General features: G+C 41.6%; 1 protein-coding gene and 1 long non-coding RNA gene across 7 annotated transcripts in view; one reads left to right on the top strand and one right to left on the bottom strand.

The window, feature by feature from the left end:
• The first annotated feature begins 787 nt into the window (after window positions 1-787).
• Window positions 788-3709, top strand: LOC136406828 (uncharacterized). Of its 2 annotated transcripts, none has more exons than XR_010751716.1 (4): window positions 788-1125; window positions 1211-1319; window positions 1547-1764; window positions 3479-3709. It is a non-coding gene; the product is annotated as an uncharacterized lncRNA (long non-coding RNA). The 2 variants fall into 2 exon arrangements; XR_010751715.1 differs by having other exon boundaries at window positions 3429-3709.
• Window positions 3710-6235: 2526 nt separating this feature from the next.
• Window positions 6236-26813, bottom strand: part of DTHD1 (death domain containing 1) — a 50720-nt gene continuing 30142 nt past the window's right edge. For all 5 annotated transcript variants that reach the window (XM_066387043.1, XM_066387047.1, XM_066387045.1 and 2 more), the window contains 2 exons: window positions 12100-12157; window positions 6236-7652 (listed from right to left, as the gene is read on the bottom strand). In XM_066387043.1, the coding sequence (XP_066243140.1) occupies window positions 7351-7652; window positions 12100-12157 (360 nt within the window). In that variant the 3' untranslated portion in view covers window positions 6236-7350. The remainder of the gene's footprint in view (window positions 7653-12099; window positions 12158-26813) is intronic.

Raw genomic sequence — 26813 nt, 5'->3', positions numbered from 1 at the left:
CTAAGCTGCGGGGAAACAGGAGAACCACATGTTGGTCAAGTAAGTCTACAAACTATGATTTTTATGTTTGCTCACTTACAGTTTGCATTGGGGGCTGGGCAGGGCCAGGTATATGTGGGTCTGTGAAATTGCAGATTACCTTCCTGCTTGGGAAGGGCCATTATTTTGCTAATGTTTGCTGGAGCAGACGTTTTCGCGCCAGAAAGTTTTGAAAGGAAAGAGCAGAAGAGGAAGAGAGATTCTGCCCCCACCACTGAGAGGTGGAGTAGGATTTCCTTTTCCTCCCTGACCCCTTGCCCTCTTTGGCTTTCTTGTGACTTGCCTGTCTTGGTGAGACACCAACAAACAGAATGGCCCGCCATCCTCCAGCTCCGCTGTTCCTTTACCGTCTGCCCGAATTCCATGAGACCCTTCATGTGAATGGCCACGATGGCGGCAGCCCTTGGCCTTCTACCTGCCGTAGCCACTGTTTCGGCCTCACCTGTTATTTCCCTTATCTTCTGAACTATTGCTCTTCCAAGCTCATAGGCTTGCTCTGTACCTTGGACAAACTTCTCGTTGCATACTGCAGTCTGGGTTATAATGTTTTATTGGAACAGGAAGAAACAGATTTTTGCCACACAATTAAATAGCCAAATTAAGGAGTCTTTATTTTAAAGCCGGCAACTGCAGGGAGAACTCAGTCACTCAAATCATGTGGCCCCAAACAGTTGGAAGTTAGCTTTTAAAGACAGAATTACACAGTGATCGGGGACTGGGGAACAAGGGGAGCCTAGCAGTAAAACGAAGCAGTAAAACAAGCTCATTTACAATGCTTATCTGTAGGACTAATTCAGGAAGAAACATTCTGGGAACACCTGCAACCTCGTAGTACTAGCCCAAGGCCACAGCCTGCAAAACCAGCCTCAAGGCCAGGGGTAGAGAGTCTTTTAGAAAAAGTGCTGAAAGTCTCTTTGTTTTATAGAAAGTGAATTCTGCTGAAAGTCTCTTTGTTTTAGGGAAAGTGAATTCTGCTGCTTCATTTCAATAACTCAGAGGGGACTCCTCACTGAGACTATTTCTGGGCAAGTCATCAGTCAGCAGTTGACTTTTCTTGCAAACAGTGACAGTGTTGCAGAGTTTAAGGTAGGGCCCTCTTTTGCTTATTATGTTCTTCGTTTCTCTTAATTTTTTCTTCCCCCATTATGTTATGCTTTGCTTCAAACCAAAGGTTGACTGAAACACGGATTCTCAATACCCTCTGTACGGCCAGAGGCTGTGGCCACGCAGGTTCACACTGGATTCGGGCATACGGTAAGGAACTGTGGAGCCAGATAATGGTGAGCCGTTCGGTTTACTAAAGTCTCATAAGGGTGGACAAGCAAGCAGGCAGGGAAGACCACTTCTCTTTCTCTCTCCAGACTCTCCCAGACTCCTAGGCCCCCACCAGCCTCAGCACTCTTCAGCCAAAACAGGCCAGGCTGAAATCTCAGGGCTCCCAAGCCCCTCAGCCCTCTCTCTCTCTCTCTCTCTCTCTCTCTCTCTCTCTCTTTCTCTCTTTCTCTAGTTTCTCCAGGCAAAACAGGCTGGGGGAAAAGCCACTTCTCCAGCAAACAATCGCAAACAGTGGCCCCTCCCAGGCAGGAAGTCAATCCACAGTTTGCAATCTGCCCCCTGGAAGACAAAGACCTGCAGCCTTCCGTAGACTGTACACTCACTGCGCTGCCCCAGTACAAGCCAGCAAACCTGAAAACAACACTTGTTTACCCATCACCCTCCCTTAAGGTCTGTGGCTCTCTGTTCTGAAATCCAGTTGTAGCATTTCTGTGCTCTCCTAGCCCTCCGTCTCATAGCTAGCAATATGTAGAAAGAATTTTTTCTTTTTTGTATTTTTTCTGAAGTTAGAAGCGGGGAGGCAGTCAGACAGACTCCGGCATGCGCCCAACTGGGATCCACCTGGCATGCCCACCAGGGGGCGAAGCTCAGCCCCTCTGAAGGGTTGCTCCACTGCAATCAGAGCCATTCTAGTGCCTGAGGCAGAGGCCCTGAAGCTGTCCTCAGTGCCTGGGCCAACTTTGCTCCAATGGAGCCTTGATTGCGGGAGGGGAAGAGAGACAGAGAGGAAGGAGAGGGGGAGGGGTGGAGAAGCAGATGGGTGCTTCTCCTATGTGCCCTGACTGAGAATCGAACCCAGGACTTCCACACACCAGGCCAATGCTCTACCGCTGAGCCAACCAGCCAGGGCTTAGAAGGAATTTTGTTTCTCACACTTACCACAATGGAGGACAGAAGTAAGGGATGCTGAGTGCCCTGCAATGTAGGCGCCATTGAGAAATATCTCATTGAGAATGCTAATAACACCTCCATTTAGAAATGTTTCTTAAGTTAGAAAAATAGAACTTTCTCCACCAAATTTGGGGTATTTTAAAAATTGAATTATACAGCCATCAATGTCTATCTAACTTATTTGTTGGTACAGTACTTCTAATTTACTCTAAAATATTTCAGAATATACAATGTGATATTATGTATGTGTTCATTTAAGCTACATTTTTAAAGAATAATCAATTGCTCTAATAAAAAATTTACACTCTAAATATGGTAAGCATTTGATGAAGATAACTGTGGTTTAATATTACAGGTTTTGTTAATTAGAATAATATATATCTAGTTTACCTATAAAATTTGGTGCTTAATAATTAGCAAAATGGTAGGTGTAAGGGCATTCCATTAATGAAATTGTTGTTATTCAAGATACATAGATTAGCGCTATATATAGTAAAACCATCTTACCCTCCAGTATAAGAGCAGGCACCTCAGTAACGAGGTCCAAGGTAGTTAATTGCTAAAATGTCCTATTTTGCAGCTACTGTTTTGAAGGGTTCTTGATATGCCTGAGTAGTCAAGCTGCGGCAAATTAGCTCTAATTATTGGTGACTACTGATAACTGCTGAAAAAAAGAAATATAATATATATATAGAAAGAGACACACACATATATATAATTGCCATATGTGTGTGTGTATATATATAATATATATTATATATATATATGGTGATGCAGAAATATATATATATATACAGAAATATATATATATATTTCTGCACCACTATTTTATGTTAGGTTAATTTTCAATATTGTCCTAATCTGTCATTCTCTTAAATAAGCCTAAGAGAGCATGTAACTAATTGAGCTGGGACAAATATCAATGATGTCCACATTGCGCTCCCCTCCTAGCTCTTGTCACTTCCCCGTCCCCATCCTCAAAACCAACATCTATTTGCACCAATGATATGAATTAGAAATGTTGTTTTGCAAAATGAGAACTAGAAATATAGAAAGTTAGAATAATGGGGGAAAAAAAGAACTATATTCATTTCCTTCCTTCTCCTTAATCTGGTAGAAGCATGCATTTGAATCCTGGCTATGTTGCTTACTTGTGATTTTAGGCAAGGCACTCAATTTCTCCAATTTCCATTTTCTTCCCTTATAAAATGAGGCCGTATATCTACCTCACAAGAAGGTCAGAGAATGAAATGAGTGGATACTTGTGAAGAACTAAGCATCAGGAGCCGTGTTCATTACAGGCAATAAACAGCATGATCTCGTTCACTCTTCCTTTAAACAGAAAACATAACGCAGGGGTCTGTTTCTTGTTTTTGTCCTCCCAGCATTGAACAGATAACCCGACCCAGAGTTTGTGTTCAATATATATCCATAAATAAATGAACTTAACATGCTTTTGTTGGGATTTATTTTTTTATACCAAAGGCTCTCTGACATTCTGGAAATCTGTCCACATGTCTGCTATGTATTTTTTCTTTCTGATACTTTTTGAAATGGTCATGTCAATACACTCTTCATTAGTATAGGAAATGCACTCTTCATTAGTAGAGGAAATATACTTTTCATTAGTAGAATAAAAGATTTAATTCAATATCTTCTTTCCTCAATAGAGCAATTGAAGACAGTTCAGACTTACCCAGGATGTAGAATTTCATGTTATGTGCTTCGAGTTCATTCATTTTATAGATATATTTGAAAATACTGTTCTGTTGAGAATCTTTATAACCTAATGATTAGAATATAAAATGACAATTTGGCAATGTGTACCAAGGGTCTTAAAAATGTTCCTAGCAAGTAATCTCATTTTTAAAAGTTTATTTTAATGAAACAATAATTCATATACCTAGGTAGAAAAGTGGTCATTGCAGTATTATTTTTGTGAAAAGAAGGAAATTACCTGCATATATGATAAGAGGGAGAAAGTTAAGATAAATAGGATAACTAAATTCTCTTAGATATAATATATACTTAGAAGAAATAAATATATGTTTACTAAAAGGCATGTGCAGATGTTCATAAAAACTCTATAATAACTGCAAACTGAAATCTACTGAAATGCTACCTACAGTGAAATAGCCATGCAATGTTTAATATATGCATATAATGGAATATTATGTATTAATAAGAAGGAACAAACTATTGTCAAACAACATGGATGAATTTTAACAACATGAATAAAAAAAAGCCAGACATAAAAAAAGTATACTGTATCATTCCATTTCCAAAATTTCAAAAATAGGTAATACTAAAATTAATAGGTCAGTGCCATAAAATGGAATTTCATGCAGCTATTAAAACATTCAAAAACATCGGAAAATGCTCATGATGTAATAAAATACAGCAATGTTTTAAACTGTATATATAAGATATGACCTCATCTAAAAAAAAATATATGTGTAAGTTGCAATGAGAAGTACCAGTCAGGGTCTCCATACGAAACATATACACTCAAATTAAGATACTTAGAGGAGGCTCTGTCTTTAAGGGGGCAGAGTATAGGGGAACCACAAAGGATAGTGTGGCAATAGAGCTGTTACTACCCCAGACCTACACAAAACGCAGGAGGGACTGCAGAGAGAGGTGAGGAGCAGTGAGCTCTGGCTGAGGGACACAGCCTGGCCATGGTCAATTCAAAGGGGCGAAGAAAAGGAATAGTCTAACTCCTTCCCTCCCCCATCCCAATCTCCATTACCCCAAACCTGCGAGAAACCAGAGGCACGGCTGATGTGGTCCCTGTGGTCAGCCCTGCAAACAAAGAACAGGGTGGACCAAGGTGGGGGTGTGGGTGACGTACTGAGCATGTGGGCTCACCCCGTGTATGGGACTGATTCCTTTGATTACCTAGGGCAGAGGAGGTGTTACCTTCATTTTATTTTTTTACTGTTGCAATAATATATGCATTTTTTTGAGTCTGGATGGTTGTACGTGAATAATTGTGCTTGTGTGCAAGAGGTAGGAGTGGCGTGTACTTGAGGGCATGTGTCTGTGATAGAATATGCATGCCTGTGAGGTGTGCAGGTGGATGTGTGTGTTTGTATGTGTAAAGGGGATTACATGTGTTTAAGGATGTTAGAAATGTGGGGGGATATGGGGGTGTGTGTACGAGTGTGCACGCTTGTGGGGGTGTGAGGGCATGCAGAGGGGACATGAGATGTGTCTAGTGAGGGAGTGGGTGATATGTGTGAAGGGGCCCCTGAGTGGTAGTGTGTGTGCATGTCAGCACATAGGGGAGTGCAACTTTATACATCTATATGCACGGAACTAGAAACAAGTCCTTCCAGGAAAAAAAAAAAAGAAACATTGAAAGAAAACACAATAAAAATGTTTATAACAGTAATCCCTAGTATTAGAAAGAAGAGAATTTTATTTTCTTTACTTTTTTTTTGTTATCATGTAGTCAGAAAAACAATGAACATTTCAATTGGTTTCTTCATTCCAAAAATACTTGCAAAATATTGTACTTTCTGTAAAAATCATAAAAATCTTGACTTGTAAATGTTTCTTAATTGAAAGGTGTTTGAAAAGTAGAATCCCCTTTTTATTTTTATTTTATTTTATTTTTTTAACTGAGACAGAGAGAGAGAAAGTCAGAAAGAGGGACAGATAAGGACAGACAGGCAGAAACAGAGAGATGAGAAGCATCAATCATTAGTTCTTTGTTGCGACACCTTAGTTGTTCATTGATTGCTCTCTCATATGTGCCTTGACCGTGGGTCTTCAGCAGACCGAGTAACCCCTTGCTCGAGCCAGTGACCTTGGGTCCAAGCTGGTGAGCTTTGCTCAAACCAGATGAGTCCGTGCTCAAGCTGGCAACCTCGGGGTCTCGAACCTGGGTCCTCCGCATCTCAGTCTGACACTCTATCCACTGCACCACTGCCTGGTCAGGCTAGAATCCCCTTTTTATATATATAACCAACAAGATATCTAAGTAAGTCCCTGCTTAGTTTATAGAAGGAAATCTTGACTTTAAATTTCCAGACCATATAAATGTTTAATTTTTCATGTAATTTCACTAATTTCTAGTTATTCGGTAATTGAAACTAACCACTACTGTTGCTTAAAGGCCAAGGCCCTGACGGATTTGCATTAATAAATTGGTAAAACTAATGTAATGTCCCATTCATTTCACGCTGTTTCAGGGAGCAAGAGGGCCTTAGGCTTTGCAAAGTCTCAGAGCTCATACATTAGACATTAACAGGGATTATCAATGATGGAGGGGCTTTGATAATTACTATTCTTTTCTTTTAGTTTTGTGGAGTTTTTCACTTTCTTTTTTTAACCAAGAGCATATATATATAGATTTTATGTAATAAGGTTTCTCTCAGACTGATTGAAAAGCAGTTTTCTTCCTCAGTAGGTGAAAGGGCCCTGATTCTTCCACTGATCCTGCCTTTTTTCTGCACTTGCCTGGTCCCCCTCATAATAAAATAGAAGGGTTTCCCTAGCCCGGGCTACCTCTTATTAGAAGTTTGTGGCTTGTAAATGGCTGAAGTGTTATTCTATTTTTAACTTACTTGGAGTTTGTTTTCTGAAAGTGATTTACTTTCATCCATATCAGTTCTCTGCAGCTCACCTTATTCTGCCTTGTCACCTGTGGGCTCCACTATATGCACATAATGAGAGCTAGTTGCCTGGAATCCTGGAGAGCTATTTTACTTTTATGTAGATAGATAACGGTGTGTTGTTATCGACATTGCTGTTGTAGATAACAATAAAAAGAGGGAGTCTGGATATCACATCTTCTCTTGACACTTAGAAAGCTACCTCAGCTATTAGAGTGTGAACAGAGCACACTCTATTACAAATGCTGTAAGTTTGTTGCCTGGGCCCAAGACAGTCCCGCTTGCAGAATATGCATCCACCTCTTGTCTCAATAGCACGTCTATCACACAGTTGCACTCCCAACCACAACACTCCGAAGTCGCTGGGAAAATGTTGACAGAAACAACCTTACAACCAAGCACGATCCCAAAGGAAGAGCCCCACCCCCCACCTCAGGCTTTTTGTTTACTCTGCTGCGTCAAGTCACGGCTGGGGGTCTGCAAACACTTGATTTTCCCACTTGACCTTGAGCTCTTCGGAAAGGTCATTCCTGCCGATCTTGCGGAGATGACGAGCCAGAAGGCGCAGTTTATCGGTGGAATTGGGGAGTGATTTCTTCCAGAAGCTCAGAAGCTCGTGGACCTGCTGTGGGAGGTCACCCGGGTTCTTCAGCTGGATGAGCTGAACGGCGCTGCGGCGCAGGGGCAGCGATGCCGAGAGGCTCCGGGCGCTGTCCTGGGTCAGCTCGGCCGCCAGCCAGGAGAGCAGCTCCTCCCACCGCGCTCCTGGGGACACGGACACGGCTCAGGGCGCCTTCCCTCTCCTAACCCTCCGCACCTGTGCCCAGGAAACCCGCGTGCTCTCTGGCCTGTCCCCTGAGCAGCAGAAAGATTTGGGGCCACCCAGGTGGACGGTTGAGAGCCTTGGAAGTTCTGGGGTCTTATCCTGAGGGGACACCTAATTGCAGGGGGTCGGCAATGCTTCTCAAATGTTAACCTCCCTGAGAGCCCCAAGGTCCTGCTGAATGGTTTCTAGGCTCTGCCCTAGACAGGCTACTCAGTCGGGATTAGGGTGGGTGCAAAACGTGGCAATTGAACACGCTCTCAACCCTATTTCGAGTAGTTCTTATGGTCAAGGATATCTGTAGGTTCAAAAAATACTTCCCTTTAATTAGTACTGATCTGATGCATAAATTATACAAGCAGCTGGACAACTCTCACACACCCCCAACTGCAGACGCACACAAACTCGCCCAGGTCCAGTCCCCAAAGAGCAGTTCTCTGGACTGTCCTTCGCACCGTTTCCCCTGGTTTCTGAACTCCTTTTTAGAACCACAAACATCTCCTCTGAATACATTCTGTATGTTCAACATACCTCTTCCCTTACCGTGTGACTCCTAGCACCTGGACTCAGGATTCATTATTCTGTTATTTTCTCCACTGTGTCACTCGGGCCTGTCACCCTCAGTGAAACCCCCAGCCCTCCCGTCTGTCCGTCCACACACCAGCACCAGCCGGCATCGCAGCCCCTTCTGCCCGCTCTCCTGCTCAGCCCCACCCCGTTCTCCGCCGTCTGGTGTGAACAAAGGCTGTCTGCCACCTCGTACTCAGTATTCCTCCACCTGCCTACTCACACACATCGCACCTGGTTTTGCACTGTGAATGAATCATTCTGCTCCTCTGTGAAGGCTACTCAGGAAACAGGGCGAACACACCTATACTCTCCATTGTCACTCCGCTCCCATCGTGAGGTGTATTGATTCTGATGTCCATGCTACAAGGATAGGCCTTCCTCTCCCTGTCCATGTCCTCTGTTCAGCCACTGTGCTGATCATCAGGACCATCGCTGACCACGTAGTTCCTTAATCTTGTCAACATCAATGACCTGGGTGTGACTCCATCGTAGAAACTAACTCTCATGGCCAAGTCTCACATTTCATCATCAACCAGTCACTCCACCTCCAAGGCCTCAGCTTCTCTCTCCCTGCCCTCCCGGGCCTCCCAAGCTCCCGCAGCCTCTGTTCCCATTGATCCTGCTTTATATTCTGCTTGCCCATCACTAATACCGTCATTCCTTCGATGCCCCAGTTGTTCAGTCATCCCCGCTGGGATTCGCACGCTGCTCCTAGGGACCAACTCTGTACATCAGAGAAGGTCTGGCATCTTGCTTAAACTCTGTTGTCCTCTTTATCTTCCATTGTTCCCAATTTGTCAATCCCCAATCTCATTCTCAGACTGCATTTAATTACCGTGCTGCCCAGGGTTACAAACCTGTGCTGAATGGGAACCACAGCTCGATGCTTCTCAGAACATTTGAGCCCTTAGCAGCTTGCCGATCCATTAAGAAAATCTTTTTCCTGAACTCACTGTGAACTTTCCCAGAGCAGTGACCCCCGTCTCTTCTACCATCCGTCAGCCCCAAACTCAAGCTCACTGTGTCCCTCAGCCATTGTGTTTCTCCTGCTTCACCCAAAGCCCTCTGACCTGAGTCCTCATAACCTTGTTTCCATTTCAAAATAATTTTCTTACAAAATCTCACTCTTGTTTGCCAGATCCCATCCCCCACAGTGTTTTCCATCCAGTGATTTCCTTCCACACCTGCTCCCGCAGCTCCTCCCACCACCGGGTCTGGCCCCGCTCCTCCGGCCCAGCTCCTCTCTCTCCCTGCTACTCTGTCAAGCTACTGAACTCTTGCTCCCCTCCCTTTGCCATAAAATCTTTCTTTTTTTTTCCCTGGAGCTGAAGGACAAGGAGCTTCATTTTATTATCTTTCTTTTTTTTTTTTTTTTACTTTCAATGTTATTTTGTATCATGTACTTTACAAAGCCTCCTCCCCCCAGGCCCTGGCTGGTTGGCTCAGTGGTAGAGCATTGGCCTGGCATGTGAATGTCCTGGGTTCGATTCCCCGCCAGAGCACACAGGAGAAGCACCCATCTGCTTCTCCACCCCTCCCCCTCTCGCTTCTCTCTCTCTCTCTCTCTCTTTCTCTCTCTCTCGCTCTGCATCCATGGCTTGATTGGAGTGAGTTTGCCCAGGTGCTGAGTATGGCTCCATGGCCTCTGCCTCAAGCACTAAGAAGTGCTCAATTGCTGAGCAATGGATCAATGACCCCTAGTGGGCTTGTCAGGTAGATTCCAGTCAGGGGGCATGTGGGAGTCTGTCTCTGCCTCCCCTCATCTCACTGAATTAAAAATAAAACAACAAAACCACCCTCCCCTTGATATTTCCAGTACCCACCTCACCATGCATAGTTACTACAATATTATTGATTGACTAATGTAAACTTGATGCCTCGAGTTCACTACCGACTCATTTCTTAAATCCTTGCTTTAAGGATTCTCTTTTTAAAACTCTGTTGACTTTCCAATCTTCACCACACCTTCCCTACTATTACTTACAACAGCTGATTCTCAGTGTGCACCCTCTCTGATTTCACAAGGCGTCTTACTCCTCCCGGTGGGGGCCACGGCCAGCCCAGGCTCTCCTCTTTCCTCTCCGGCCACGTGAGTCTTTCTGCTCTGCCTGGGCTCCTCCCCATGACACCACTGCCCGACTCCTTCCTAGCGCATGCCTCTTCTATTTCTTTCCTCTCCCCTCAATAAATTCGTCAACTCTAATTGCCTTAACCAACTCCTCTTTGTGAAATAGCCCAGATTTACTCTGTCTTCATCTGTGGCTTTGTTTTCCTAAATCCTGGCATAGCATTTGCCTCCTAATTATCCTTACTAGGAAATACCACAGCCAACTCAAACTCTATATTTCTCAAATTGAAATCGACTCCGCCCTTTCCCTCTCACCTCCTGATCCTTTACTCTATCAACAATTTTAGTTAATGTGACCACTCAGTTGAGTAAGTCAAAAACATGTAATATTATTCAATTTCTCAAAGCTGATTTCCTATCCCCTGTATCCAAGTCTTACTGGTTCTAACTTTAAATGTGTCTCAGATATTTCCCCCATTTTCTGTCTTACTGGCTCAATTTTAATCATGACCAACCTCTCTTTTCTGGAGAGTCTCAGGGGCCAGGGTTCTGGTCCATATCCCTGTCATCAGTTTTGACTAACTTTAGTCTCCCACACAACTAATAAAGGTACATTTTCAGTCTAATCTGTGTTTCCTCCTTGCTGATAAATCTCTTATAAACTATGGTCTAAGCTTCCTCACTTAGCATTTAAAATGTAAAGCTCTTTATAGTTTAATCCTGCTCTAAGCTCAGTTGCCATCATCCTTCCCGCAGTGGCTCAGATGGCATAGGTTGTGCAAGACCACATAGTGTAACGACCTTTCCTGTGCTCTCTGGGGGCTGTGACAGTGGTAGTGAGAAGGCTCATATTTGAATATCAAGGTCGTCAAAAGCGAACAAACTGGCTTGGCTTTCATCTACTGCTGCTGTTTTGGGTTTTTTTTTTATTTGGGAGGCATTGCTTTGATGTTTTTTGTTTTGATTTTTCTGTTTCACCTGTTCTCTCTTTGAAAAGAGTTTTATTGCCTCTCAGAGGATATATAACACTAAGGTTTATTTCCATCCTGTTTTCTTCTAATGTAATTCAGGAAAGCCTGCACATTTTCTGTAGAAACCCATAATAGGAACCCCTGAAAGGAATGCTTTGCCCTCAGTGCTGGGTCTGACATGGTAGCAGAACACACTCATGCATGTCTTTTGAAGACCAATTAATTGTCCAATAAGTTATCGCAGTAATACCTATTAACATCACAAAATGAATTGCTTTAAAGGCTTAAATAGAAGTGTCAAATTCTACCTTGAAATCTGTATCATTGTTATATGATTGATTTATGCATAATCACAACCAAATATCACAGGTTTCCTTTGTGATTTTGTGCCAGTATATCTCCATTTAAAATCTAGTACCCTCAGATATAGATTTGAAATGATCATAGTTTAAGACTCACAATTAATAGTCAACATTTCAGAATAAACTTCAGTGGCCTATTTACTAGTTATCAGCAGCCTAAGCAATTACTAGTTATGGTAGTAAAATAATACTTACTAGGGTTCATATTTCTTGTAGATTTTAATAAAGTTTTCATTATGTCTATATTTGAGTATGTTTTTACTTAAACATGCATGACTTTCAAAGGCAAACATTTATTAGGCTGGTAAATTGAATGATTGTTTAATTGCAAAGTTTTCTATTCTTTTTTTAATAAAATAATTCATATAAATTATAAAACATAAGAGAAAAAAAGCACCCCTGTAATGAGAACACTTACCTAGAGGATCTGTGGAAATTCTTTTGGTACTCTGTGGCCGGTTGATTAATTTTTCATGCTATGGGGGGGGGGGGGGTGAGACACAGAATAAGTAAAAAAAATCATTAATTTGTGAACACTACCAATAAAAATCCATCTCAACCCCACCCCTATTTGAAGAAGTAATGAATTGCATACCTTGCAAAATGAGATTGTGTATTTGTGCATTCATGTTCAGCAGGTGCTTTCCTGAGATATGGTGAAATACATGAACCCAAATCTTTCAGAAAATTAAAACTTAAGAATACACATTTAAATATATTATAGCAGGCACATTATCTGTGAGTGAACATTGTTCCAAACACAATTTGAAACTATTAAAACCAGCAAACATAGAGCAAGCTACCTCTATGCTACAAACCTAGTATTTTGGAAATGCCCTCATGGGGCAACACCTATTTCCACATAATGCACAGGGCCTGGGACTTGATGGGCCTTAAAACAATAGTTTTAGTTTTAGTGAATAAATGAGCAAATAAATGAGCACACGTGATGCTGTAAACAATCAAGTCTTTGAGCAGATATAATTCTAAAACTAATATTTTATATCAAGAAGTACTCAAATATATAATTGTTACTTTTCTTCGCTGTCTGCAGATTAGTTTGTTCTCATTTGATCTGGGACCACCGGAAACAGCACAGGAGCTAAAGTAAGAACATCTGGGTTTGGAGACCTGTTCTGTGCTCCAGACAACTTATCTTCTCCATCTCGGCTCTGAAATGTGATTTATACAGAATTTTAAAAAGCACATATCACAAAAGGCTGTACACAAATGTTTGTAGCAGCCTTCCTTGTAACAGCCAAAAATCCTGAAAACGACTAGAATGTTCTGCTTTAGGTGAATGAAGTATGGGACAGCCACACTATGGGCTACTATTCACTAATAAAAAGGACAAGTCATAGATAATGCACCCATTCGCATGGACCTGGGAACTATGCTGAGGGAAAAACTCCAGTTTCAAAAAAGTCACCAGTTCCGTGATTCCATTTACATCACATTCTAAATGAGAGAATTATAAAGATGTAGAACAGATGAATGATGGCCACATGTTAGGGATGGCGGGGGATGACCATAGGAGCGCACAGGGAGATCTCTATGGGGACAGAACAGCTCTGTATCTTGGATGCAGTAGTTACCCCCAATCTCACATGTGATAACGTGACACAGGCATATACATACACATTGTATCAATGACGACTTCTGCTGTAGGTATCATACTATAGTTATATAAGGGGTAACCACTGAGGAAAACTGGGTGAGGACTATACAGGACTTGTCCATGCTATATTTTTTACAACTTCCCGTGAATCTATAATTATTTCAAAAATATATTGTTTTTTAAAAATAGCTGACTTTACAGTGATGATACAAGAAGGATGTAAATTTTCTATGCTAATGCATAGGACACTGTCTAAATCATCATGAGCACTCAACACAAGTTGATTAAATCTGAATATCATTTTTTTTAGGTATTTTTGTCATAGACATTACATAAAACAGGTATATAAAATTTTCATTAAGAAGTTTTAATGGGAGGCAATTAAGAAATAACATAAGAATGACTGAAGTTCAAATATACTAACACTGTAGCCCTGCAAAATAAATGCATAGAATTTTCAAGACATCAATTATGTGCTTGAAACTCTTTTTTTAAAAAATGAGAAAAATACCAATTTAAATAGTGCAGCCAATTCTATCATTCCCATCAAAGGGCATATGGAGTAGACTGGGTCGAAGTCAAGAGATACACATTGCAGGTTTTCTTTCCTTTGTATAAATAATTCCCTCTCTCAGTCATTTCTTTTTTATCTTCAGAGATATCTCGTAGCATCTTGATGCATTCAGAGCGATTCTGGTATATATTTAAGTATATGTGTTTTTTCACAAGCATGAAAATTCAAGCCAAGTCCTTCGTCTGGCACGCAGCCATAGAAGCAGTGGATTGTGGCAGAGCCAGAAAGCCCTGACTTAGACTTCCGGGCACTGTGCTCGTCTCACATGAAGCGTCTTCATCGGGAATTTTCAATGACTTTTCCCTTTCCCTTCTTTCCTTTTGGATTGCTGGATTTTTACCTGTGCACTATTTTTGCCTTGCACGCTACTTTTAAATCTCACTGGCGCTCATCCAGGGAAGGTTTCAAGCCAGAGCAGAAAGCCTCTGCTTGTCCAATGCAGCGCTCCTCCCATAGAGTCCCAGTGTCTGCCTGTAGTTCCCTGGCTGACCTCCTCGGTGGGACGGGCTCTTATCATTCCCTACTTTTCCCGTTGCAATCCAAAGGTCCTAATCTGTTGTATCTTTTCAGGTTCCACTATTTACTGAAGGAAGGTTGATTATGTCTCTGATATAAACTGCTTTTATCTCGATGAGTCTCACAATTTTACACATATCTTAAAGTGCTAAGAGGAAATAATGCCATAAAATTATATCTTTGAATCTGATAGCAATATCCTATTTTAAACTGAAACTCGAGTGCTCACTAATTTCAAGGGCACCCACAATGAGACTATTGTCATTTAGCAGCTATAGAAATAATAAGTGGTAGAACATTCCTCTTTAATTTCTACTTGCCTACCTATTCTTTGGTGTCTACTGCAGAACCACTCTTTGTGTAGCAAGGTGCTAAGCACTTTATAACACTTGGAGCTCCATCAATGCCACACTGAATTACACCTAAGTGTCAGTGCAATGCAATCAATAACAAAAAGTGTCATGCTGATGTTATTATTTTGTATCATTTACCCTAAAGCACTTATGCATAAAGAGAACTTCACAAGTAATTATTATGATATAATATTGTATTATATTGTAGCCTTAACCTCCACATTCTTCTCACCTCCACCCACTTATTGTAGATTTTTCTGATAAATAGGTCACTTCTTTTGTAGTTAGATGATATACAAATAAAAGCAGCATGAATAATAATAGATCAAGGCAGTACATATAATCAGTATATTTCTGTGAATCTTTAACCTGGATTTTACCATAAGCCTTTTAGATACCATGACTAACTACCGGTTTTCACTGCTTACTATATTCTGTATTTTCCACTGATTTTGTATAGAGGCCTCTTAACTAAGTAATGGTTGCCATTTGCTTAACTTGAATTTCTTTATTGCATCATAATAGTAAACATTTATATTCTCAGTCTTTATAATGTTCAAATTCTATAGAATCCCATTGTAAAGAAGTTAGCATAATGACCAAAGAAATAATCTGGTCCAAAGATTAATGTGAGCATAAAACATTCGGGCTGCAGATAGGATCCAACATAATTACAAATAAAAGAAAGTCTTTGGTCAGTATAGAGTGAGGACAAACTAATGTGGACTTGGCTAAACTTCTGGTTTCGAGTAAGGCATGTAAAGGAGCTGGGAGTTGCCACTCTGCCCCAACAAGAAGTAAAAGGCTGAACAAACTAAAAAAAATCTACAACTCTCATTATATCTGTAAGAGAAGGTCACAGGGCAAACCTCTGCCCCAAACTGAAGAAGACTGACAGGCAAATCCAGAGAACTTTCTTCAACTTTCCAGAGAAGAATCCCACAGCACTGACCACCCCAGAAACCAGGGTAAGGAAACCTGAATTGTAATTGAAAAATTGCTGGAGGCTCAGTGTTCATACAAGTCTGAGAGTTAAAAAACTCCAGGGAACCCAGTCCAGGATGATCCCACACTTTTGTGAATTTCACCTCTAGGAGCTCAACCGGGTTCTTAAGAGTATCTGAAAAAATATCCCCTTGGGCCTCTTGCAGGAAAAAGGCAAATGGAACCATTTTAAAATATGCCAGAGCATTCTGTTCTTCTTGACAAGGTCTGCCCTCAGAAGAAGAAGAGATTTGAGCAAAGCCTCACCTACTGGGGGTTTATCAGCACCTAACTAACCTGTGGGAAGGGAAATATTCAACTTCAGATTGAATTTAGATTGGCAGACACCCTGAAGGGACAGAGGGTATGAGAAGCAATACGGCACAGAGTTGAGTGGCAGACATAAAGTAAGCAAGCATCTGACCTGCTCAAGAAAGGAGAGGAGATAGAACAGCATGCAAGAGGAATGACCTTGAAGTCTGGGTCCGAGTACATACAGACTTTGTCTTGTGAAGTCATGCACACTGAGGCAAGCCAGCTGGACATTCTTACTGAACTCTCTGACCGGTGAAGCAGAGGTGATGTTTCCTACCTCTGAAGTATGACACGAGGGTAGACTGAGATAATGTCTGTAAAGGATGTAACCTACTCAGAGTTCAACAAATGGTAGCAGAGACTCACAAACCAAATGTAGCATGTAGGCATTTAGGACCTTGTTTATTTTTCTTTTTAAAAACAAATTAACGATAAAAAGAAAAAAAGAAGTTGGTGAATATAGAACATGTCCGAATGGCAGATACTATTAAATAATATTAGCTAATTCAGTTCTTATCTCTTAAAGAAACATTTACAAGTAAAGAATTAATTACAAGTAAAGGGATATAGCATCTGTGCTTTAAAATACTCAAACAAACAAATGCAGGGGTATTAGATAAAATAAGATTGCAGAAAATGATGGGTGAGTGGGTCCGTGTAGGTTCATTGTAGACTTTCTCTATTTTAGTATGCCTTTGAAAATTTCTACACAAATGCACCACAAAAAAAAAAAAAAAAAAAAAAGAACAGAAAAACAAAACTTCCAAATAAATCAATGAAAAGACAGCAGCATTAGCCATCAATATCCTGTTGTTTCTGTCAGGGGTTTATTCTAATTGCACACTCAGTGGACAACCTCCTGAAGGCTTGCACAGAAGCCCGTGGCCCATACACTAAGAGGAAGTGCTTCCACCTAGATCGGAAGACCAGCATGAACCCACAGAGAAGTAAGATTACTGAGGAAAAAGAAATAGGAACCACGTTGAAAGCCAGAAGAGCTGATCCAATGTGGTCTCACTCGGAGATGACTCTAGAAATGTAGGGGTTTTTTAAACATGTAATCAGGCTGCTACCAATTCCTAACATAATGCAGATCTCTATCTTTGTCAAGGGGAAATTACCTTTAATACTTCTTGACCTCTGAAAAAGTTAGTCACAAAGGGAGAAAGTTTAGGTCCCTGGTAACCAGATAGAATAAGTCAGGAGCCCCCAGGTGACCCAAGGTCTGGGTCAGACAGAAGGACGGGAACAATGGCAGATGCTGCATGAGTAAGAACCTGGACACTTCAGGAAATCTATCCAGAACATACATGGGTCAGTAGAGAAGTCTGACGCAGAAGTCAGAACGCAGCTCAACAAATCAGAGACGCTCAGCACTGTTAGAACTTGCACAAACTTCCACCTCCTCTCTGTATTGTTCTCCTTTTAAATTGGAATCCCAACGAGTTTTAGTCGATCCTGAAGACTTGTCAAGCAAGGTACCTATTGAACTTGGAAAATAATTCTTTCTAGAATATTCTAATGCTTTAAAATATATCCTGAACTTTTGTTTTATTTCCACACTTTTGGATTACAGACAGAAAGAGCTTTACACACAGAAAGGGTGGTACGAATGCTGCTGGAAGAAGCCTGGGTAGCCACCCCTGCCCAGGTCTTGCTACTGTGTGTGCAATGCCCACGTGTCACTGCTTTGGAGGCGTAAAGAGCTCCTGCCCAGGGTCGCTGCCAGCATGGGAAGGGCATAGGGACACCTCTCATTAGTACTGACTCCACCTCCAACTGCTCATCACCTCCCCAGCATACACTTATTTATGAATTAAATCGACATTACTGAATGCATAGGAGCGATGCTTGACTTGAACAAGCTGTGCTCGCAGCACCGAGGGACCATCACAAAAGGAAACATCAGGGGTAATAATGTTAGGAGTCCCACCACTGGAGTCAGACCACCTTGGGTCAACACAGTAGCTTGACCTTTCTCTACTTGTTTGTCCCTGAACAAATCTCTCTGTGCCTCAGTTTCTTCAGCCACCTGCCTCTGTGGCCAATGAGTTAATATGTGTAAGGGCTTTATCAAGTCACTAGCAAGGATAACTTAATAAATGTTACTTATCACTACCATTAAAATTATTATAGAAATAAAAATTATAACAGGCCATACATGCATACATACTCAAAGTGTTTGGTTGTAGTTACAGAGCAGTACCCAAGGCTGCCTGGTTAATGTAAAGGCTTCTTCCAAAAAGGTGACAGGAGCACTAAGCCTGGGGTCCGTGCTGTCACAAGGCCACCTGTAAAAACAGTCTCTGAGGAGAGTAAGAGCATAATGTGCACAAGAAGTGAGCCCTCAAGAGGTCGGGTGCCAAAGAAGTTAGTTAGGTAAGTAGCATGTAACAGGGTTTGGGGGGTAAAATATGGGGGTCAGGAGGGGCCTCATAACAGGGTAAATGGCTTGGACTTTGATCAATACATATAAAGTGCCAACTGAGTTTTAGAAGAGTGATAAATCATATTTATTTGTTTTTGAGATAAACCACCCCGTCAGTTTTGAGACCTAGAGCAGAAAAGGGGGCTGGTGAAGAGAAAATGGTGATTATCTATGTACTGGGTAGGGCAATATTTGGAGGAATAAAGATGAAATGCAGTCCCTGGCCGGTTGGCTCAGCAGTAGAGCGTCAGCTGGCATGTGGAAATCCCAGGTTCAATTCCCGGCCAGGGCACACAGGAGAAGCGCCCATCTGCTTCTCCACCCTTCCCCCTCTCCTTCCTCTCTGTCTCTCTCTTCCCCTCCCGCAGCCAAGGCTCCATTGGAGCAAAGATGGCCCGGGTGCTGAGGATGGCTCCATGGCCTCTGCCTCAGGCGTTAGAATGCTCCAGTTGAAATGGAGCAACACCCCAAATGGGCAGAGCATCGCCCCCTGGTGGGCATGCCGGGTGGATCCCGGTCAGGCACAGGTGGGAGTCTGTCTGACTGCCTCCCTGCTTTTAACTTCGGAAAAATAAAAAAAAAAATGAAATGCAAGTTTAAACATGATTCCAAAGTAAATTTGATAAAACACTGTGCTATGTCCAGGGGGCCACCCTAGGAAGCCCCCTCTCACAGCTTTCTCTATCTCCCAGTGTCTTCCTACCCTCTGACCCCCACACGCATTCACACTATCACCAAGTCTAGTTGGTCCCAAAGTTAAATCTCTCTCCAGCTCTGTTCCCTGCTTAGCCTCCTTATTGCCGTGGTCTCAGATCGGTCCATCACCATCCTTTCCATGACGCCTTCAATCACCCTTATTATACTACTATGCTCACCTCTTTCTAACTTATCCTGATAGCCTGTCACAGTGATATTGCTAACAAAATTTGATCCTGTAACCTGCCTGGTCCAAATTTACCAATGGCTTGCTATTACTTATAGGATAAAAGAAAAGCCTACTTATACATGAACTAGATGCCCCCTTCCCTATCCTCAGGTACAGCCATACACATACCAAGAATACCAGTGGCTGAGAGATGTTTCTGTTTACTCATGTGCTGAGGATCTCTGATTTGAATCTCTGCCTTGCACATGATCTCTATATCATGAAATGCCACATTCTTTTGACATATTTGGACAGAAAGCCCCACCTGTAACAATTTCACAGAGGTATTTGGTAGATCTAAACAAAGCAGTCAAAGCCCTCCATAATCTTTCCCCAATTCATTTCCAATCTACTATTTCCAAATCTTTCAGTTAAGCCACACAGGTCTATTCATTGTCATTTCTTTTTTTTCTTTTTTTTTTCTTTTTACAGAGACAGAGAGAGAGTCAGAGAGAGGGATAGATAGGGACAGACAGACAGGAACAAAGAGAGATGAGAAGCATCAATCATTAGTTTTTCGTTGTGACACCTTAGTTGTTCATTGATTGCTTTTTCATATGTGCCTTGACCGTGGGACTACAGCAGACTGAGTAACCCTTTGCTCGAGCCAGCGACCTTAGGTCTAAGCTGGTGAGCTTTGCTCAAACCAGATGAACCCGCGCTCAAGCTGGCGACCTCGGGGTCTCACACCTGGGTCCTCCTCATCCCAGTCCGATGCTCTATTCACTGCGCCACCACCTGGTCAGGCCATTGTCATTTCTTGAAACCTCTGTGCCTTGTTAACTCAAAGTTCCAACTCATACCATCACTTTGTGTGGAACCCACTGCCTTTTTCTCTCTTCCCCTTCAGAAACTAGATATTCTCTACATCTGTGCTGTTCTGTGACATGGCCACAGGCTGCCTCAGCCCTCAGGAATCACCCTGTTCTCTGAAATGCCCTAGTACTTACCATCTTGGTCATTCATTTGCAATGAATCATCAGTTCCTGGTTTGCTGTATTGTTATATTATCTCTTACATTGTTTTATAACTTTTAAAGTGTTTATACTTTATTTCTCGAACTGGATTGTAATTTCCTTGAAAGCTAGGACTTAGACATGTATTACTCATTATTTAGGCTCTATATAATATCTCATATAATAGGTGCTTAATTTGTATTTGTTAATTGACATGTTGACTGATAAATCTACAAAAAAAAAGAGAGAAAACAGTTGGAGTTCATGAACTAGAAAATTGTTTGAATTGATGAACATCATCGTTTACTTTTAAATGTTACAATTTTAAGAGAAGAAATACAAATATCAATTACCTTTTTTCAGTTTCTCATACAGGCAAGAATACAGGTGCTTTTTCTGTTAAAGAATTATTGAAAGCCACATGACAACAGAGTGCACAGTTTCTGGTTTTGTTATACTGCCCACTGAGCAGAGAAAACCTCCCCCTTCATGGACAGAGTACAAGAGGCAGAAGGAAGAGGAGGGTGACAAGAGGGAGCAGGACGAGGGTGAAGGGAGGAGAAGAGGGGTGAAGGGCGGGAGAGAAGAGTCAGGGTAATTGATGAGGGGGCAAGAGAAGAAGAGGAGAGAGGAAAAAGGAAAGGGAAAGAGAAGATAAAAAGGAAGGTAGGGGAAGAAGAGAAAGATTGTCTTCTGATTAAAATTAGTGGGCACAACACTTTCCAAATTAAGACTGAGGATCCCATTGCTGACTGAACCAGTTTGGCTCATATTCTGCCTTTCACATGTCATGTACCAGATAAAGTCAATTTTTCAGTGACAAGATCAAAACTGGGTCTTTAAAGGTCATTCTGATGGCTTAGAGGAAGGTCAGACTGCAGGCCTGGAAGGCATCAAGGAGGAGCCAAGGAGAGCCAGAACTGAAACAAAAAACTTGACATGCTCTCTACTTACCAAGACTCTCCTGACTTTCCTCTATTGTTGGCAGGGGGAGGAGCATGAAACAACATACATATTATTGGAATTAACTCTAGTAGAGAAAGCATGAAACTAAGTTACAGAAAAATTTAAAGTCATAATTAAGTTCACTCTTCCCCCTCCCCACACGCACACATATGCATACATGCACACCATTTCTCTTAGGGTTTTTTTAAAGATATATGCCTTTTCTTCTTTCTTTCCTTCCTTCCTTCCTTCCTTCCTTCCTTCCTTCCTTCCTTCCTTCCTTCCTTCCTTCCTTCCTTTCTTCCTTCTGCCTTTTCTTTCTTTCTTTCTTTCTTTCTTTCTTTCTTTCTTTCTTTCTTTCTTTCTTTCTTTCTTTCTTCTTTCTTTCTCTCCTTCTTTCTTTTTTTATTAAGTGAGAGGCAAGGAGGCAGAGACAGACTCCCACATGTGCCCAGATGGGGATCTACCCAGCAAGCCCCCTACAGGGCGATGTTCTGCCTATTTGGGTTACTGCTCCATTGCTTGGCAATCAAACTATTTAAGTGCCTGAGATGAAGTGATGGAGCCATCCTCAGCACCCAGGGCCAACTTTGCTTGAACCATTCAAGCCATGTCTGGGAGGGGAAGAGGGGGAAAGGGGGAAGTGTGGAAAAGCAGATGGTCACTTCTCCTGTGTGTCCTGACTGGGAATTGAACCCAGGACTTTCAAATGCTGGGTCAACACCCCACCAGCCAGGGCCAGTATATGCCTTTTCTAATCTGCTTTCTTTACAACCAGCAGCAGGGTAATAAATCTCACTTTTTTCTTGAACCTTAAGATAATTTTGTAAAATATTATGACTAAGAACCCTAAGTAGAATCAAAGTGTGAATATAAAATTTTCAATAGCTCAGAATCTTTTCATTTATTTAGTCAAGATTGTTCTTTGGTATTTTACATGGTTTTTAAAAATATATCATATAGAAGAAAAAAAATCATCCCTAGCAAGGCAGGGAGATGGCGATGAAATGTCCCAAGTGGTGAGACGGTGATGATTCTGATGAAATCAATGTCGCACCAGCCCCTGCCTGCTTCCTCCCTCTGACACAGCAAGTTATTTAATGTGGCGAGAAAGTACGTGTATGGGCAGTATCATTATTTACTAGAAGTCACATGTCATGAGTTCAATTTTTAAAAAAGGGAAGTGCAGGCTAAACAAAACCTGGGTCAGCAGAAGGCTCACATAAATCTGTCAGTTAGGTATGCCTGGGGACTGCAGCCTCCAACAGACCCCGGCAGGAGCAGCCACCAGCCCCGGAGCCCGGCTCTCCCCCCAGGCGGAGCCTCCGAGAAGACGGGAAGTGCAAAAGACAGTCACAACTCCAGCACAAGTGACCAAATGGCACAGACAGTTCCTTATGTTGCATTATTTCAGAAGCGCACACATGACTTCCTTCCACCTAAAAAAAATCTTTGAGAGTTCTGAAACTTGCCTTGCTTCCGCCAAAGCACACACAGACACAGCAGGAAGCCAGTTTACTCGAATGTTTGGTAAAAGGAGGAAGTTTGAAGCACAACTTAGGAAAGATTTAGAGGCAAATCATTGTTCTGTTCAGCCAGACATTTTCACATATACTGATTACGTGACCATCTTCAGAAGATCACTTTGAAATGTGAACTGTCACCGGGACCCTCTTTTTTCTTCCAAACCTTGTCACCCCTCTCTGCCCCTCACACGCGCATTTGCACGATGGTCTCTTGGAGAAGCTCACGCCGAGCCCGGTCTGGGTACTTGCTGTTCGCCCCACCGCTGTGCTCTGCTGGCCACACACACGCCCATGGACTTCCTGTCACCGCTGCTTCCCAGCCCAGAAGGCACCTCCATGGTGAAGTTGTCACTGGCCATCCCATCTGTATGTGTACTTTGCTGATTCTGTCAACACTCTGATGCTAAACTATGGTCCTTTCGACCCTTTTCACTTTCCTCTTCATACTATTGGTATTGAAGGTGCAAACTTTCTCTATGAATTCATTCACTCAACCAACATTTACTGAGCACCTAACATATGCCAGGCTCTATTTGAGGTCCTTGCGATTCGGCAATGAACCAAACATACGAAGGGCCCTGCGCTCCAGGAGTTTGTGTCCTTGTTGTGGAGGGGAGGGTTTTCTAAGTAAACCTAACCAATGAGGAAATACATATTAAAAGGTGATGATGCTTTAGCAGAAAGAAAAAAAAATCAGAGCGAGTTAAAAAGATCGGGAGTGTGGGTAGGAGTAGACGGCGGTAAGATAATCAGGGATGGCTTCGGAGAAGAGCAAAGGGTTGAAGGGGGTCATCGTGTCAGCCAGGCAGCTATCTGTGGAGGGAGAACATTCCAAGCAGCGAGGAGCCACTAACAAAAGACCTAAAGCAGATGCATGTTTGGCAAGTTCCAAGAAGAACAGTAAGGGAGTCCTGGTGGCTAGAGTTCAATAAGTGAAGAGAAGAGTATAGGAAAGAAGGTCCTAGAGACAGTGGGGGCCAAGTTCATATAGAGTGTTTCCCTGTGAGTGAAGCCAGGAGCCACTGCAGGGGTTGGAGGAAAGGCAGGAAATGATCCAGCGGTTTGGAGGCTCTCTCTGCCCTCTGAGCTGAGAACAGTCTGTAGAAAGGCAAGGGAAGAATGAGACCATACATACAGGAACACCACGTATGTCTTGCCCATGGAATACAAGCAGTGTTTGTCAAATGAATTAATATATGAATAAATAGTGTGGAGGCTGAAGGATAAGATACCCAGAGATCCTCACGAGCATGAAGTAATGGGTGGTATGTTTTCACATCTTTGGGAATCAGATATAGTGTATTAACATTCCATCCTATATGTATGTGTATATGAATGTGTTTGTGTTTAGATCTAAATACATACATAGGAGCATTTACGACTTCTGGGTGGAAAGCACTGTTAATTTTGAGAAATGACTGCACCTAATTTATGCGATATGTATAAATGAATGCATAATGTAGTATTCACTAATGCCAAGCTCTATATAAAAAGGCTACATTCATTTCCTCAGAAACAGCCCATTTACATACTGCCTAGCCGAGGTTGCTGAGGTTGATTTTTTTAAAATTCTGAATCTTATGGAAGAAATCTGCTCTCCCAAAACTAAAGATCATAGTTTTGATTCTCACTTAGGCATGTTAGTTTGAAAAGAAGGGAAGGAAACATTTCTATAGCCACAGGTTCTCTCTCAACCTCAAGAAACTTACTGTGTGTGGGCACAAGAAAGAGCCACAGAGTGACTCGGGAAAGCCCCGCCCAGCTGGGAGAAGAGGCCAGGACAGGTGGTGCAGATTCACAAATGAAAGGCAGCAGATGTTTCAAATGTATTTTTTTAAACAGGCCCTTATAGTTTCAAGATTATCAATGTCAAGGATGGACAATTTTAAGGTGTTTTTTTTTTTTTTTCCTATTGATTTGAGAAAGGAAGAGGAGAGAGAGAGAGAATCATCAACGCATCATCCCACCTGGTTGTTCCATTTAATTGTGCATTCATTGATCACCTCTCTGATGTGCCCTGACTGGGGATCAAAGCTGCTACCTTGGTGTGCTGGGATGACACTCTATCCACTGAACTACCCAGCCAGGATTGGACAATTTTAAGGTTTGGAGAATTGTTTCATTCATCTGATCATTGACAAATATTTATCAAGCACATGTATATGTGTGGCACTGACAAACTGACAGGATAGTGGATGTGCCTGCACAGTTGATGGCATGCATTCCCGACAAGGGTGCTGTCACTCTCAAGGAGGGAACAATTGCTTGGGCAAGACAAAAAAAAAAAAGCTGACATTTTTAATGTGTCAAATATATATATATATATATATATATATATATATATATATATATATATATATTATATGAACTATGTATATACATTTATATACTTTGTGTATATATATTTATATTTATATACTGTTCTAATCTCTACAGAAACAACGAGGGTAGGCAAGGTTTTTCACTCATGAAGCTTGCTTTCTCAGGGAGCAAACGCAAGTAGAAAATAAATGAACACAAATCTAATAATTTAAACAGTTTAAATTCGTGGTAAATATGACTAGGTAAGTTTTAAAAGGGGAGTGTGTTGAAGAGTGACTTTAGATAAGGAGATGGAAACCTCAGGACAAGGAGGTGATATCTGAGGCCCGAAGGATAACTGGCCCTGTGACGGAGAGAAGAGAGCCCCACACACAGGAAGCAGCAGGGGCAGAAGCCCTCAGATGGGCAGGAAAGGGAACAGAGGGAAAATTGAGAGTGGGTGGACGCCTAGACAGCTGTACTGTTCGTCAAATAGAATTTTCAGTACTGGTGGCTTAATGGACTCCGCCAGCCTACACAGGCTGCCCAAGGACCCGAGGATTTCCCGCAAACCAGTAAGTAAAGACAGAACATCTCACTAGACTTTGAATGGTGAACACACTGTATAGTATATAGATGTATTATAATTTTGTACACCTGAATATTGTATGTTACTAACCAATGTTACTCCAGTAAATTTAATTTTTAAAAAACCTTTCAAAAAATAACAAAAAAGTTAATATCTCTAAGAACCCTGCACTTCTACTCAAATGGCTGTGTTCTGTTTGAGAACCCATGTCATATCATTTGTTAAATAATTTTAATATCACCTCTACACTAAAGCGTGATAGATATGTTTTGTCATTATGGCTTCAAGTGTGAACCTGGCTGTCCTAAAATCCATCCCTAAGAGTCCAAGTTTGAACTGCCAAAGAGGCTACAGCACACGGTAATTGGATATGTGGGAAGCAGATATTCTGGGTTAGAATATGGGGAGACCACAGGCAAGCTACCTAAAATTTCTATGCCTCAATTTGCTTTAAAATGAGAACAGTGATAATGGCTCATTAGATTTTTGTGAAGATTTAGTCATACTGTATGTACAGTTCTTGGAAGACTTTTGGCACATTAGAAATTACTATAATGGTTATATGGATTATGAATTCTTGCTAAACTCTGCCTTCTACCTCCACTCAAATCCATACCGTTTCCTCATCCTAAGAAATTTTTACCTTCATTTCCAATGACCAACTTTCTACTAATTTACAAGGTTCAGATAAAATGCCATAACCACCATGAAACTTCTACTGATTTTAGCTTTCTCTCCTCTGAACTATTAGTACTGCTGTTCATTCCATCAGTTTAATCAGTTACTGTCTAACAAGGTGACTTTGTATCATTGTTGTGCATACTCTGCTAGATTGCAAGTCATTTAGAGCAATGCTGTCCCACAGAAATACAGTTTGAGACACATAAGAATTTATTTTATTTTAGTCACATACATTTTTTTAAAAAACAGGTGAGATTAATTTTAATAATATTTAATCCCATAACCAAATTATTATAGTTTACTATGCAATTAATATAAATAAATTATTAATGAAATATTTTATAGTTTTTTGAACTGAGTCTTCTAAATCCAGTATGTATTTCACACACAGCACACCTCAATACGGACTGGCCATATTCCC

Source organism: Saccopteryx leptura, chromosome 5, assembly GCF_036850995.1.
Source record: "Saccopteryx leptura isolate mSacLep1 chromosome 5, mSacLep1_pri_phased_curated, whole genome shotgun sequence".
In the NCBI taxonomy this organism is placed as follows: domain Eukaryota; kingdom Metazoa; phylum Chordata; class Mammalia; order Chiroptera; family Emballonuridae; genus Saccopteryx; species Saccopteryx leptura.
This window is presented reverse-complemented; position numbering and strand designations above follow the sequence as displayed.